The following is a 14,948-nucleotide window of genomic DNA, read 5'->3' on the forward strand; positions in this document are numbered from 1 at the left end:
ATGACAAAATTTGGTATTCAATTTGAGTTGAAGGCTCTGTAGTCCAAGTTACATAAATCTGCTTTTGTTCTACATACTAAACAAAGAATGAAATAGTATGATAAATTTTGGGGAGTAATTACAATAAATAACAGGTTTCCTCTCATACTGAGAATAAATTCAACCACCTTGTGCGCTACACTAGCAGAGGTGTAAGCCAAACATTTCATTCATCATCACCAGCAACAGATGTGAACTCCACCATTTGCAGGCCTCTTCCCGCTACTGCAATTTGATACCGAGTGTTCCCTCCACTGATAAGGCAAACAAGAACAGATATTGGATCAAACAATAAATTTGTAAATCATAAGGCAAATACAAGTGGTGGCTGAACCTGTCATGGATGATTGCATCAAGTGTTTCTGGCTCCGGTACACTGATGATAACATTGGCATGTTCACTCAACCTGAACAACGGGTCTATCTGCCAACACCTAATTCGTTGATCCAGGCCCGTTGTGAATGCCCATGTGCCATCAGTCCAAACACCTGGGAGGCAAAAAAAATAAAACATTGGCAAAAAAAAAAGAAGTAATAATTGGATGAAACTAAAACATACTATTCAGAAGTGGATTGTGTTCTTAAAATGAAGCCTACACCCTGGCCACTGATAATAGTAGACAAATATAATAACCCGAAAACAGTAGATACATCTGGTATATCTTGTCAATTTAGGCTGGTACAGAGTTTAGACCCAAGATTTCTTGTCCTAACAAAATTAACTGTTGGTTGATAAACCTAATCTGCTGCAGGTTGAAGCAGTGTAATTCCGATAACAATATCACAAAATTTTACATTTGTATAGCAATTGATGAGTGAAGAAAAATACAGGAAGAATCTGTAAGTTTGTCCGTGTACAAGACACCTACGTAAACTTCTTGTGTCTATAGCTAGTCAACAGATTCTTTGATCAGCAAATGACAAGCATTTTGGTAGTAGTCATACTTTTGAACATCCTTCCTCAAATAACATAAATGAGATTAAGAAATTACCTTTAACTGCTGAGTTGTGTGCTGATAAAATCCTATTTTGGGAAAGTACATTGAGCTTGTACTTTTTGCCTGTATCAAAATGGCCAGAAAAATTGCATCATGCAAGATATTTATGTGTGTTTACGGTATGCAAAAACAGGGAGAACAGATATACCATCTCTCCGATTATGATGCCCATAGTCTATATAATTCTGTCTAGCAGTGGACTGATTATCTCCAGCATCCTGATCAGTTGGTTCCACTTGCAAACCAAAGACAAGTAAGTGTAGAGATTGATCATCCCCGCCACTTAAAACACAGTAAGTAATCTCAGATTTTGAGTACTGGCATTTTTTGATTTCTGCAACATTTAAACAGTTGACACCTGACTGGTGTAGTGAACTTAAAACACATAAGGGATGTATTTCACATAAATTAGGAAAGATATTTGAAGGCCCTTTTGGGACATCAATTAGCTGTGTGCTAGATGGAGTGTGTATCTGATCACTATCCATAGTAGATAAATTTGCGAATTCATTTTCAGAACAAACCACATCAGTGCCTTGTTTTCTGCCATTTGAATTGATAAATGTATTCCCAGAAGATATATTACTCAATGATTTCCACCTCCTTCCACCTTGGCTTCCTCTTCCAGTTTTAGGTCTCCTCTGACAATCAATGAACATCTGTGGTTGAACATCCACCACTGTTTGCACAAAGGATTCAACTACTTCAGTGAGATCCCAGAAAGTAATGCTACCATCAGTTGATCCACTTATAAGGAAATATGCATTTCCAATTGGAGCAGCATCTGCAAAAAAATGTAGTTTCACTACCAGAAGTCAACCAACAGTTACTAGCAACACATTACTAATTTCTCTTGTTAAAGTACCAAAATAAATTACTAACTTGAATTGTACATCAAACCTTTTGCAGTTTGAAGCATGAAAATATCCATGGTACCAGGAAGAGCATGAAAATATCCATGGTACCAGGAAGAGTATATAATAGTCTAATGGAAGGGATAAAAGGATTATTTATTTATCTATTTTTGTTTTTTAGGCAAATTTTCACTTGTTTTCTGTTGATATATTTGCTTCTGAGCATAATAAAAAAGAGAACTACATCCAAAGCCACAAACCACGCAAAACTCAAAAGGAATACTAGGCAAAATCATCACCTTTGGAGCAGGAATGCCAAGGAACAACAACGTGCTGCAGAGATAAAACAGGGGATTTAACTGGAACAAGTAAAGCTACATCAAACCTGAAAAATGTGTCATTAAGAACAGGCATTATCACACTGAAAAACGAGAAAGGGGAGCACACGGTGAGTCAATAGAAGTGTTACCAAGAACATCTTCCAATTATCATAACCACCAAAATTTTACCATGCAGCATTTAGAAAAGGAAAAAATGCACTTGAGTATAACTACATACCATAATCGATAAGGCAAAAGAAGAGCCTTCAACATGAGAGTTGCATCTGAACAAGCAACCACTATAAAACATATCGTAGTCCTGTTTAAGACAGTAAGATGTGAATAGCTAAAAGCTTATGAATAAAAAATCTCTTACAGAATCTATTAGTAAAACCAAATATTTCATCTCACCTACTATCTACAGGTTTCAAAAGAAAAGCCGTAACAGCCAGGTATCTCCAGTCATTATCCATCTGATCCACAAAGGTGGAATTTAATGTTGAAATCTGATCACACTCAGCGGTTAACTGATGACCATCTTCACATGTTTTGAATAACTTCTCCAACCCCTTTTGACAACTAGCAAACTTTGAGGGCAGCTGAGTGGAGAACCACCGAAAAGTTACTGCTGGTAACTCAGTTTTGGAAGGATTTGATGTATAATCAGAATTTTTGTTTCGTGCTATGCTACTCTGTAAGATCCAAGAAGTCAGAACTTGCTTGGAACCAACAGAAATCAATAAAAGTTGGTCTTCACCATTTGAAGTGCGATGTGTATCATTGTTAGAGGTACTGGACATCGGAGTTTTGAAGGTATATATCTTTGGGATGAAGCATATAGACCTCACAGCTGACCCCCCTACATGCTCACCCAGCAATGTTGATTCAGACCATCTTCCAGCTTTGATAGATGAGTACCTGCGTCATTTTCAAGAATTATCCAAATAGATTAACCACAACCTTTTACGTTGATTAAATTCGCTAAATCTTCCCAGTTAGAGGGGGAAACTATGAAATTTGTTGATGAACTGAATCAATGTTTCCTACTAGGCCTAAAAAAAATATAAAGTCAAATCCTCAATCCCAAATCCAACAAATCATTCATGTGACACATAGATTCATTACCATGAACACCTAGCTAATTTGAACAAGATGTAAATTTATTTTCATGAAGCAAAACTGTTTTTAGGGAAGAGCAGTGACTAGTAAAGAGAGTAGTTGTATTCACCCTTAATCTTCTAAAAACCAGGGAAAGAAAAACAAAGAGGGTTGGGAGTGAAGAAAATAACATCATTGTAAGAAAAAAATGATGTCCTTCAAATTAAATGAGGTTCCTCCAGTACATATTATTTACAAATCTGAAGAAACTTCAAGACGACACAACAACAACAACAACAACCAAGCCTTATCCCATTAAGTGGGGTCGGCTAAAACTTCAAGACAACACTATTAAAGCATAATTAAATACCACAAAATGAAATTGAAACAAATCACAGTCAAGGTTGTTAATCCATTTAGGGAGCAAATATATAATTATGTACAAAACCTGGCCAACCGCAAACTTCCATCTTCACAGCCTGTTGCAATCCATGAATGGCCACCCTTATTGAGTGTTGATAGGTGCACAACTGAAATGAAAGATAATGAGTGTATCTCTTTCCCATGGTATTGCATATGCAAAACCTTGGGAAATAATTTTTCTTTAGCAACCACCCAAACCCTATGAACATGAACAATGTGATCCTGAAGAAGGAGAATGGCACAAATGAATGAATTTTGGATTACCTAAATCATGGAAAAGATCTTAACAAAACATTAAACAATGACAGCTATAACATATTTCATACTTTCACTGTGCACTGAACCCATGAAAAATAATACAAACAAACTTCACTAGATAATATTGGGTTTCTACTTTGCATGTATTACTATTAACTACTTCCTAATTTTTATTCAACATTTTTATAGATCATTTCAAATCCAGTGGTCATACAATTTCTTTACCTCAATAGCCATCAGCATTAGAACCAAGATTTGGTTCCCCTACACTCCATTCATGCTAGCCTAGAGTCATTTCCCAAATCTACTAGGGTAAATGAAACAAAGAACAGCTGATAGTGATGAACTCTTAGGAATGGTCATTAATTGATTATGTCTTCTAATAGTCTTGAGATTGTATATCGAAATCATTCACCAGCTGTACCTAAATTCCACCAAAAAATTCTCAATAATTTTCAAAATGCCCCCAACATTTACTAGCTTTTTCAAAATGCCCCCAAGGTTAGATTAATGTCAAAATATCCCCTAAGCTTTACATTTTGTTGTCAAAATGCCCCCAAGGTTAGATTAATGTCAAAATATCCCCTAAGCTTTACATTTTGTTGTCAAAATGCCCCTATCTAACACCAAAATGCCTATTTTACCTTTCTAAATTACACCTAAATCACCCATTTGTTAATGAAGAAGGGTATTTTCACAACAAAATGGAAACCTTGGGGCATTTTGACATTAATAAAACGTTAGGGAGCATTTTGAAAAAGTTGACAACTGTTGGAGAAATTGAAAATTACCCACCCTCAAGTAATGATATCCCACAAACAGATTCTATCCAACTGATAGATGCAGGGCTGCATGTTCCTGCTAATACTTATTAGAAATGACCCTTAAAGACAAACTAGCATCAAATCCCAAAGTAGAAACAGAAACTATCATTAAGTTTATAAGTTACATTTTAAACAGAGTATAATTTAGATCAAGCTGGTTAAAAAAAATTCAACAAACCTAGTTTTAAGTGGAAGTACATTTCCATTACTGATCTCATATGGGCCTAATGAACTTTACAGTATTGCTATGCCACCGTCAACCTAGTTTTTTACATTTTTTAGTAAGTATACAAGGAGAACATGACATCATAATACCTTAACATAAGCAAAACAATTTTGGTGTTCTGGAATGACCCCAAAATGAAAAGAAAATGGCCTGCGCCATCCTCCGCAAGGAATTTTTATTGTCTGCAGATACATGAACATTACTCATTAATTGAATGGTTTCTAACAAGACTGTAATGTGAGAAAACCAGATAAAAGTACCTTCGTGTCATTTGTCATATCCCACATTATAAAATCCACGGATGTAAAACCAATTGCGTATTTGTTGAATTCCATGTCCCCAGAGGTTGCACTGGAAAAGACTGATTGAATCACACTAAGATCTTTCACTTGCTTCATCCCAATAAATTCAATTTTCCGTAGGATTTTACTATACTGGAAATAACAAATGCATCCATCTGCCCCAGTCTATAATAATAGAAAAAAGAAGTTAGCAATAATCAGTCATCTCTGTAATGTGATTACTGTAACTAATCATGGTCATACCGTTTGTATGTCAGCAGCATCATTCCATTGTGAACTGACAATACAAATACTGGTTACACTAGATATGCCATGTGCACCTTTAAATCGATCACCAGGAGAGATGTCTATTATTTCTGCGCATTTTTCTACCATCAATTCATCCACCAAAGGAAAGAGAATAATATTCCCACGCTTATCACCACATATAAGAACCTACAAAACAATAAGGACTCAATGAATTAATCAACACTATAATTTGTACTAACTTTTCATCAATATTTGAATAAGATAGTTAAGCTAAAAGCTAGACTGGACAATCAATCAAAAAATATTTAAAGGGATCAATACTTAGGAATCATGAGATCGCAAGAAAATGATTTTTCTAATGTGTAATGCAATTCTTTGGCACATAAGAAAACAATAGTTCTCAAAGCCTTAGTTTATTTCATCCTATTCTAGGAGCATAAGAAAAAAACTTATGAAAATTTTGATTAACACCATATGTACAGGATATGAATAATAGTCCAGTACAAGATATCAAAAATTCAATATTATCTCAGTGTGGCAGATCTCAATAAAGCCCATACTGTTTATCGATGTAAATTTTCAAACATATGAATTTTATGAATATTTTTATCAACGTCAAATGCAATAAATTGTGTATGAGCATTAAAAGTCACAGATTCTATCAAATATTATTTGCCTATTCTCATAATAGTTTATGGCAAGTGCTACATGTATGGGTATTGGGTCAGAGCATAGATTTGCTTATATCAGACCAGTACCACTATTTGAATCCATAATGAGAAAATATTCTTTCAACCATTACCTCTTCTTTAATTGAGGCATCGATACACATGATTCGATGTCTGAAACTTGAAGTAAACACTGCAAGAAGTAATGCACTATAATCGATGCTGGTAACATGGATGTCAGATTGTAAAGCAGCCTTTTCGATTTTCCACATCCTCAGGATACCCCGAGGATCTGATGTAAAGAGATAGCTGCATGATGCAATGCACATACTTGAGGAAACATGGAACAAATTAGTAGCAAATAGGATAATGAAAAATCAATTATCCTTACCTACTACCCAATGATCTGCACCAGTGGACACCTAATAATTGTCTCTCCTTTTCTGCTGACCACTTAAAAGAGAATGAGGCTGAAGGAGTAACACCTCGATTACTAACCCCAACAACTGTCACTTTCCCATTTCCATCTCCAATTGCAACAATATCATCCAGGTTCAGAGATGACTCTGAAGCCTTCATGGGCAATATATCCATACAAATAATCTGTGATTCTCTTACTTGGATAAGTTCAGTCCAGGCTATACTTCCAGGATTAGATAATTCAACATGATATAAATATCCATTATTGGTTGCAATATAAAGAGAATTCTCCCGAGTAAACTGTATGCATCTTACATACTCGCTTTTGCTGCAACATCAATGTAACTGGAATTATACAGAAGAACCACATCTTTCATATCTGATGTAGGGTGTTAAAGAGAGTAAGAAGAAGAGAAGAGGAAAGGAAGGAGTTCCTCCCTTTTAGTCCATATATCAAAGTGAGGCCTTTTTCTACATGCTTAAATACAAAACCAACCCTCACTAAGAATAGATTTTACATGGAATCAGAGTCATCCCATCACCTCTAACAATGTACAACAGAGAGGCATGCTAAAGAGAATGAGAGGAAAAGAAGAAAGGAAGACTCCTCGATTTAGTCCCACTTTGTTAAGTGAGATCCCCTTGGGCAAGCTTATATATCAAAAGAACCCCCATTTAAAAGTGCCTTGACATTTGGATGGACTGGACTCTGCATTAGACTTTCACATAGGAGTGCATTAATTTGAAAGGAAAACATTTTGAACAAGTGAAGGCTACTGGTTCATTGTGCCAATGCATACTAAATGTTAACCTGCCTGGATATTGCCATCATGGTTCATGCATGTTGAGAGGAGTTACTGACCAGTTCTAGGCAATTTTATCAAACAGTAACAATCAGCGCATGTGTCCAACAGAGTCACAGGAATCAGGAGAGCCAACTAAAGGACAGGATCCTTCACCTCAAACTAATACAAATAAAATGCTGACATACCATTATAATATATAGATTGCAATAATAGTAGAAAATGTAACAGAGACAGCAAAGTAGACCAGTATCTCATAGGTTGATATTTTTGTCTTGCAGTATAGAAATGAAAATAGAGCTGAGCATGCACATCTTGGAAACTATCTTTTTACTTCTCCAGTTGTAGAAAAGAAATATAGACAACTAAAATAGATGCTCAAAAACAGAAAGCAAAATAAATATTGACCCTTTCCTACCGACCTACCCAATGTCTGACATGCAGTAATGAGGTTGGAGAAATTGTATCAGAAACACCATCAAAAAGATTAAGCAAGGGGAGACAAAATATTTCTGAACTGCCAATAAAAAACTAACTCACAGTAACTTTGGAATATAAAAAGCAAAAAGTAAACAACTGCATCGAAGGAATAAGAAAAACTCAGAAAACTTACCTGTCCATCAGAGAAAGCTGGTTTGCTAATTTAGGAATACAAATTTGAAAATTCTCTCTCTGATCCATCAAATTGTCTGATATGCCATATTGCTCTCTTGCCTCCTTAGAAGAAGGGGAAGTAATTTGATGCACTTTGACCGCAGAATCAAATCCCGCACTTACCAAAAGTGAAGAATCTGGATCATACAAACAACGCCATATGCCTCTACCGCTGCATCATCATCATAGTAAATTTTGTATTGTTCCCAAGTATTTGAGGTGGTTAACTCTATGCAAAAAAGTATCAGTAGTAACATGCAAATTTCCTAAATCACTTTTGATCTTGGGTGACAATATCGGTATCGGTATTGATATTGAAAATTTAGAAAACCTAAGTACTGGCTGCATCATATTGAAAGAATTGAGATTGATAAAAAAACATATTTTTTTTAAAAAATGGAAAGAACAAAATAAAAAAGCTGACTAAATAATTCACTCAATGCTATATTAAAAGATAGAGACTTAGAATTGAGCATTAATATATTTATTTTTCCTCTAAAACTTGCCACAATAATTGTCTAGGAATTCTATCATAATGGTCTAGGAACATTAACATACAGAAGGGAAAATTAGCATTTGATTGGTAATATTAATCAAACTAAAACACAAATGAATTTGCATGTTACAATTATTTTGATGCTTAAATTGAATAAAATGTTATCAACACTTACATGTGTTCCTTTAACATCAATAATTGATCGCCACTTGTTGCCCAAACTCGACATGAACAATCTTCGCCAGCTGTAATTGCTACCTAAATGGATAGCTTGAAATAATCAATGAAAGACTATTTACCTAGATTAAGGATATGGCCATAACAACGACAACAACAACAACAACAAAAAGGCCTTATGTCAAACAATTACCACATTTTAAACTTCTCTAGCCACATTTTAAACAACAACGCCAATTGTTTTGATTTTTCACTTCTCTAACTTACCACATATTTCTCTAGCCTATTTTGCCATCCATTTTATTTTCTTACACACATTATGTTAATCCTCCCCCTAAATATTGCAATTTGCACCTACCACAAGTTCTAATCCTTTTCCTAAATTAAGTTTATGACAATCAGTGAACTTCATTATACGCATGACTCCCAATAATCCGAAAATTGGAAGTAGGGTTTGCTAGCAAGAATTCTTACATGTACTCTACTGCCAGGTAATCACCAGAGCTTCACTAGAGATTACAAGAATGACTATTCGAACATTATAAATTAGGAAAAGCAACATATTGATTGAATTAAACTCAGAACAGAAAAAATTTGGATAGACTACATTAGCAATGTATACATGTTTTACACATACATAGTGCTGTTAAAAAGAATTGCACATCATGGTACAGAACAAAAGAACAAAAGTAGCCAGATCTGATTAACACAGAGATATCTGACATGAAGCAAGAAATAGTAAGATATATTTCCAGTTTCATCAGCAAAGCATTATAGAGAATGCCCAGAAAAATTATCCCAGATATATCGAGCATAAATTATGACCTTTAATAATAGTATAGTTTAAGATTAAAGGATGGTATCATAAACATAATAAAGCAGGTTATACTGAAAGAGAGCTTACAGAATGAGATATATAGCAGTCCCAAATTCTAGCATTATGCCCGAACAATGTGAGATCAGATGAAACATAATTATCCAGAGTTTGCACAAGATTGTCAAATTCTTGCTTTTGACAATCAATTAGCCAGATACGAGCGCTGCCCTATGAGTGAAGGCAGACAAAGCACTTAATTTCTGAAGGTTACAAACCCAAGACAGCAGTTAAAACCTTATCATACAGAAACAGAAAGGCATCTAACCCACCTGCGATCATCAGAAACAGACATCAGCTTTGTTCCATCGGATGACCAACTCATTCGAAATATTGATCCTTCATGCCCAATTAGTTTATTCAAATGATAAGCTACATAGTTCTCACTATCAATATGAACATCCATTGCACTGGATGAGTTGGAACCGAAGTGTTCCTTCAATTGGTTGGATGAAGGATGAGGTTTTTCATGAATTAACTTCCAAATGATTATCTGTTTGAGCATAACATTTCCGATCAACTGTTAACATCTTTCTGTTACATAACACAAACTACCAAACGAGATCTAAGTATAAAAATTGCACCAAACCAAAATCATCAAAACATTTTCCATGAGAATGACACGAGAATCACATAATGTCATTGAAAGCATAGCAATGGTGTAATACTGGCATGCAGTATACAAAGGTTGCCAATCGTTTACTACCTGATCTACATTTATAAAGCTGAATGTCAGAATAAACATGATAAAATGCAAAAAATTTAGCTTCACAAGAAATATTTTCACAAAGAAAATAAATAATCATAGTACAAACAATTAAGAACTCAAGGACACAACATCAGATTAACATTGTTTAGTTGCATTATTAGAGTGTAAAAACAGGGATCTTATTCATACTATTAGATTCACTCTCACCTTCCCAGTCATGAAAGCTCTACATCAAGTGATCAACTAGGCTAATGGCCCAAAAGTTAAAGAAATCTCAAATGCTTCAATGGAAAAACTAAAGAAAGAAAGAAAGAAAATAAAAGAAAAGAAAATCAAGTTCTACAAAATGTGGGCCACTCAATGTTAACACTCATAAACAGGTAGATGCTTTATGAACAAGGCTGGTCGATTTAGAGAAGAAGCTACCCAAAAACCTAAAAGGCTAAACAAAGATACAGGGAAGCATTCCACACTTAGACATCTTAAATCTGCATCAAGAATGAGAAGACACAATAACATATACAGGGAGCAATGTTCATATTCAAGGCATAAGCTAAATGCTTAATACATTTAACTAACAGCAAAAAAAAGAAATAGTTTTCTTCTCAGTATATCACGACCATAGATATACAATTCAATGAGCACAAATGATTAAACAATGATCCATAACTAATTCCATCATCAAATAAATAAAAAAATAAACTAAGAACAGTTTATGCATGATCACGATTAAAGCATACAAGATATCTACTGATGTAATCTACCAATCTTCTTAAAGACACATTTGAAGTATCAAATGAAATCCACGAAGAATAACCTCATTAAAAATTGTTCCAGATGCCATAATGAGTAGCCTTATGCTGTTTCCCCACATTCTCATAGAATACAAGAGACACCTCTCTGCAAGTGCATACATTGAAACAGTAAGACATTTCTAATGTAAATAATTACAGAATGATAAAGAAAATAGGGCCACTGCAACAGAATGTAAATAATTTCATATCAACCTGAAGATTTCACTCGGGTGACCACAATAGAACTAGTAAGATTCCACAAAGCTACAGAATTATCACTGAGGCCCACTGCAAGAACATTGTCCTCCTGCATTGATCGTGTGTTACAACATAAAAGAAACAGAATAACGCTCCAAAAAGCTCACTCTGTGAGAGTACCTTCAAGAAGCAGACATCCAGAACCCAGTGATCAAACCCTGGCAATCTCTGGATCAATTCCAATCTCACTCCTAAATTGGACCCAGCACCATCATTCAACCCCAATCTAATGCACAAGAGAAATAGCTTAACTCGCCGCTCTCCATAGATAGCAATAATGAAATCTGCTGCCGAACAGAAGGGGTCATCATTATTGTCAGGAGATTGCAATGAGATTCCATGAACACGCACCCCTTCAAAGACCTGAAAGGTCTCGACAAGGTTTGCCAATCTGACATCATAAACCAGTAACTCAGATCCAGTTCCTGATCCACGGAGATGAAGCACCAAAACGTAAGCATGAGAGGGACAAAGAAATAACAAGATATGAACAAAAGGATTCATGAAGCACAAAGGAAGGTGACGACAAAAACTAACAGTTAGATAAAAATAGAAGATATAATTTGGTTTATGACAAACCTGAGCTTATGACTATGGACAAGCAACAATGAAAATACTTTGGACAGCACGCAGCACCTATGACAATTTTATCCAACATGGTATCAAAGCTACTTTTTTTATTAGTATTTTCTAAACGAGATAAACCCCTAAAGGATGAATGTTTGATGGCCTACCCCGATTGTTCATTTGATTCTCTTTTCCTCTACTCATTCTTGACGCATGCCCAGTAGATGTCTCTTTACATGTCATCCAAATCACGCATCATAGACATTACAAGTCACATTGCTTCCTTTGTACTTTGTTGCACACCATGTGTGGTAACGATGGCGTTATGCTTCCTTTACTCCATCGTCTACTTTCCACTCAAATGGAGAAATTGTCTGATATTAAGTCATCGTATGTTGCCCTCATTGTCGTTTTCATCACTTATTCAAATGAAGAAACGACTGGCATCGATTCATCGAAAGTGTTTTTGCTGCTGCTCCAATTTCACATTAATGCAACTTTCTTGTATGTATTTGTACTCTCTAGCTTGAGGGAGAGTGTTAAAAAATATAACTTGATCCATGACATACTTAATCTTATGACTAAATTTAGATAGAACTGATTATTTACATTGATTTAGTCGGGGTTTTTTACATGAAGTCTATACTACATATAATTATACATATAAAACTGAGAAACAGCAAGACTGGAAGTGAACAAAGCTAGAGAAGAAGAGATTATTACCAGCGAGAAGAAGGGGAAAGGCGGACATGAAACGAGGCAGAGGAACGAAGGAGAGAGCCGAAACCTCTCCGAAGTAAGGACCGATCCTTAGTCGCCATGAGCTCCGCTCGCCGCCGGCCATCTTCGCAACAAGCAGTCGATGGCTTCGTGAGATTTGAACTTCACGGCCGCGAGGGTTTACGCGAAGGCGGAGGTGCTTTCGTTTTCGGATTCAATGGGCTTCAATTTGGCCCATCTTTCCATAGCCGTCCAAGCGAGGCCCAATTGTTGGCCCGACAAATGAGCTGGCGCATGGCTGTGAAATGGCACGTGTGGATCCTCTCATTTGAGTCGACGGTATTATTTTTAATTTTAATTTTAAAAAATTGCAATTTAAAGATACAGGATTTACATCAAAAGGGGTGAATCTGTAAATTTAAAAAAATATATATGATTTACAGAAGGAAAGAAAGCCTTGAACCTCCTCCACTACTGAACCCTGCAGTCATGGGACCTGGATCGGTTTTAGGAGATCCCGACTGTCTTGCCCAGAAGCCACAAGAACAGACTAGTCTCGAGCATGAACACTGTGTGAAGCCATGTCCTGTCCACTGTGAACCCAAATATGGTAATCCCTGCTCTGTTATTCTCCAAGTATGTCACTGTGATTGAAAGAAAATGCGATTCAAGCACCGACGGAGTGTTTTAATTCAGAATTCAGAAGGAAAAAAAAAATGGAAGTGTACCAAGTGCTTGTCTCTTTTGAAAGGAAATGGTGTGCGCGTGCGTCGGCACGATCTTTGTGTCTTCGAGTTCGTCCTCCTCGCTGCCTCCTTCGTCGTCGTCGTCCGAGTAGTCGTCGATTCCGGCTGCAGGCAATTGGGGAGTGGACATGGAAATGACTTCAGAGGGTGCCTCGGGATCGATGGCGTAGGACTCGATGGTAGCGCAGACGTGCCATTTCGCTGCATGGCTTGTGAGTGCTTGAGCTTTGTGGGTGATCTTGGCCGCGCTGCGCAAGCATGTGAGTAACCCAGTGACGAGGACGATTGAGCAGAGCTGCGAATTTCGAAGGGAAATCCATGTCGGTTTCAGTGCTGGGAATTCTAAATTGGGGGAGAGGAAGGGAGAGGGAGAAGGGGAATTGACCGCGAGCTCGCCGGTGTTGAAGAGATTGTCGTCGGAGTGCGGTCGGGTGGTGACCAAGACGGCGGCGAATTGGCTTGCCGTCACCATCACCATGCCCGAGAGGATGAAGCCGCGGAACCGGTGGCTGATGACCTTGAGCTGCCGCCTCAAGCGGAGGTGCTCCTTCAGCACCGGCATCACCTCCGACTCCTCCTGGAATACTGCCGCAAATTCCTGCAGACGCAGGATGTGGAGCTGGCAGACGGACCGGAACACCGCGCAGGCCACAAGGAAGCTTGCCGCCCGGTATACCCACGACGTCAGCTCCAGCACGCACGCCACGCACCCCGTCGCCACCGGGTTCTCCCAAAAGGGGATCCGATCGGCGCTGAACGCGTACCACCAGATCTTGTAGGCCACCTCCGCGGCGAAGCAGGACGCCAGGAACAGAGAGAGGAAGCGAAACGACCGGCGGAGCTGGGCGGAATACGCCGTGCGCACGCGCGCGCTCTGCGCGGCGACCTTGTCCAAGAAGATGAAGCGGCGGAGGCCGCCGCTACGGGTGGCGGCGGAGAGGGAGATAAAGGAGAGGGCCGCTGAGGCGCTGAGGGAAAGCTGGACGACGAGGTCATAAGGGCGACGGTGCGGACGGTAGGAGAGGACGAAGTGGGACACGCTGGGGATTGCCACTCCGAAAACGAAGAAGACAACCCACGAGACCACCGCCAGGCCGGCGTTCGACTGGTCGAGACACATCCACCGGAGGCAGGACCGGAGGCCGCGGATCTCGTCGCCGTCGTCTATTAGGCTCGACCTCATCGCCCTCCTCTCCATCGCAGCTGCCGTGTCCCTCGAATTGCGCAGACGATGTGGTCGCGTATAGAGCAAACGAAACTTCGATGCGCTCGGATGAACAGAAGACGAACTTTTGGTCGATCTTGCAGACGCGATCACGGTCAGCAAGAATGGAATCGAGTTGAATAAGAACCTTGCCGACCAGGAAGGAAAAGGATCGACAGTGATCCAGCACGGCATGGAAGTGCCAAAGAGAAAACGCGTGGCGCGCGTTGCAGGAAGCCAGGTGGCTTCTTGTCTTCACTAAGCAGAA

The 14,948-nt window shown here is 38.1% G+C and overlaps 2 protein-coding genes across 2 annotated transcripts; both read right to left on the reverse strand.

Annotated features, from left to right (window-relative positions):
• Window positions 1-21: 21 nt before the first annotated feature.
• LOC141839188 (uncharacterized) lies at window positions 22-12,989 on the reverse strand. Its single transcript, XM_074726880.1, has 21 exons — window positions 12,734-12,989; window positions 11,564-11,868; window positions 11,399-11,492; window positions 11,209-11,291; window positions 9,955-10,175; window positions 9,713-9,848; window positions 8,807-8,889; window positions 8,095-8,307; window positions 6,650-7,006; window positions 6,393-6,567; window positions 5,585-5,776; window positions 5,300-5,506; window positions 5,129-5,221; window positions 3,757-3,953; window positions 2,622-3,128; window positions 2,449-2,529; window positions 2,190-2,275; window positions 1,185-1,820; window positions 1,031-1,099; window positions 374-527; window positions 22-293 (listed from the first exon to the last, which is right to left on the reverse strand). The coding sequence occupies exons 1-21, from the start codon at window positions 12,852-12,854 to the stop codon at window positions 206-208; spliced, it is 4,098 nt and encodes a 1,365-aa protein (XP_074582981.1). The 5' UTR covers window positions 12,855-12,989; the 3' UTR covers window positions 22-205.
• An 83-nt stretch (window positions 12,990-13,072) lies between these two features.
• On the reverse strand, window positions 13,073-14,790 carry LOC141839187 (uncharacterized). The gene is made up of 3 exons (XM_074726879.1): window positions 13,862-14,790; window positions 13,459-13,771; window positions 13,073-13,374 (listed from the first exon to the last, which is right to left on the reverse strand). The coding sequence occupies exons 1-3, from the start codon at window positions 14,672-14,674 to the stop codon at window positions 13,238-13,240; spliced, it is 1,263 nt and encodes a 420-aa protein (XP_074582980.1). The 5' UTR covers window positions 14,675-14,790; the 3' UTR covers window positions 13,073-13,237.
• Between the last annotated feature and the right edge of the window lie 158 nt (window positions 14,791-14,948).

This window comes from Curcuma longa, chromosome 11 (assembly GCF_044706935.1).
Source record: "Curcuma longa cultivar G26 ecotype Majalengka, Jawa Barat chromosome 11, ITB_CL_G26_1.1, whole genome shotgun sequence".
NCBI classification, from domain to species: domain Eukaryota; kingdom Viridiplantae; phylum Streptophyta; class Magnoliopsida; order Zingiberales; family Zingiberaceae; genus Curcuma; species Curcuma longa.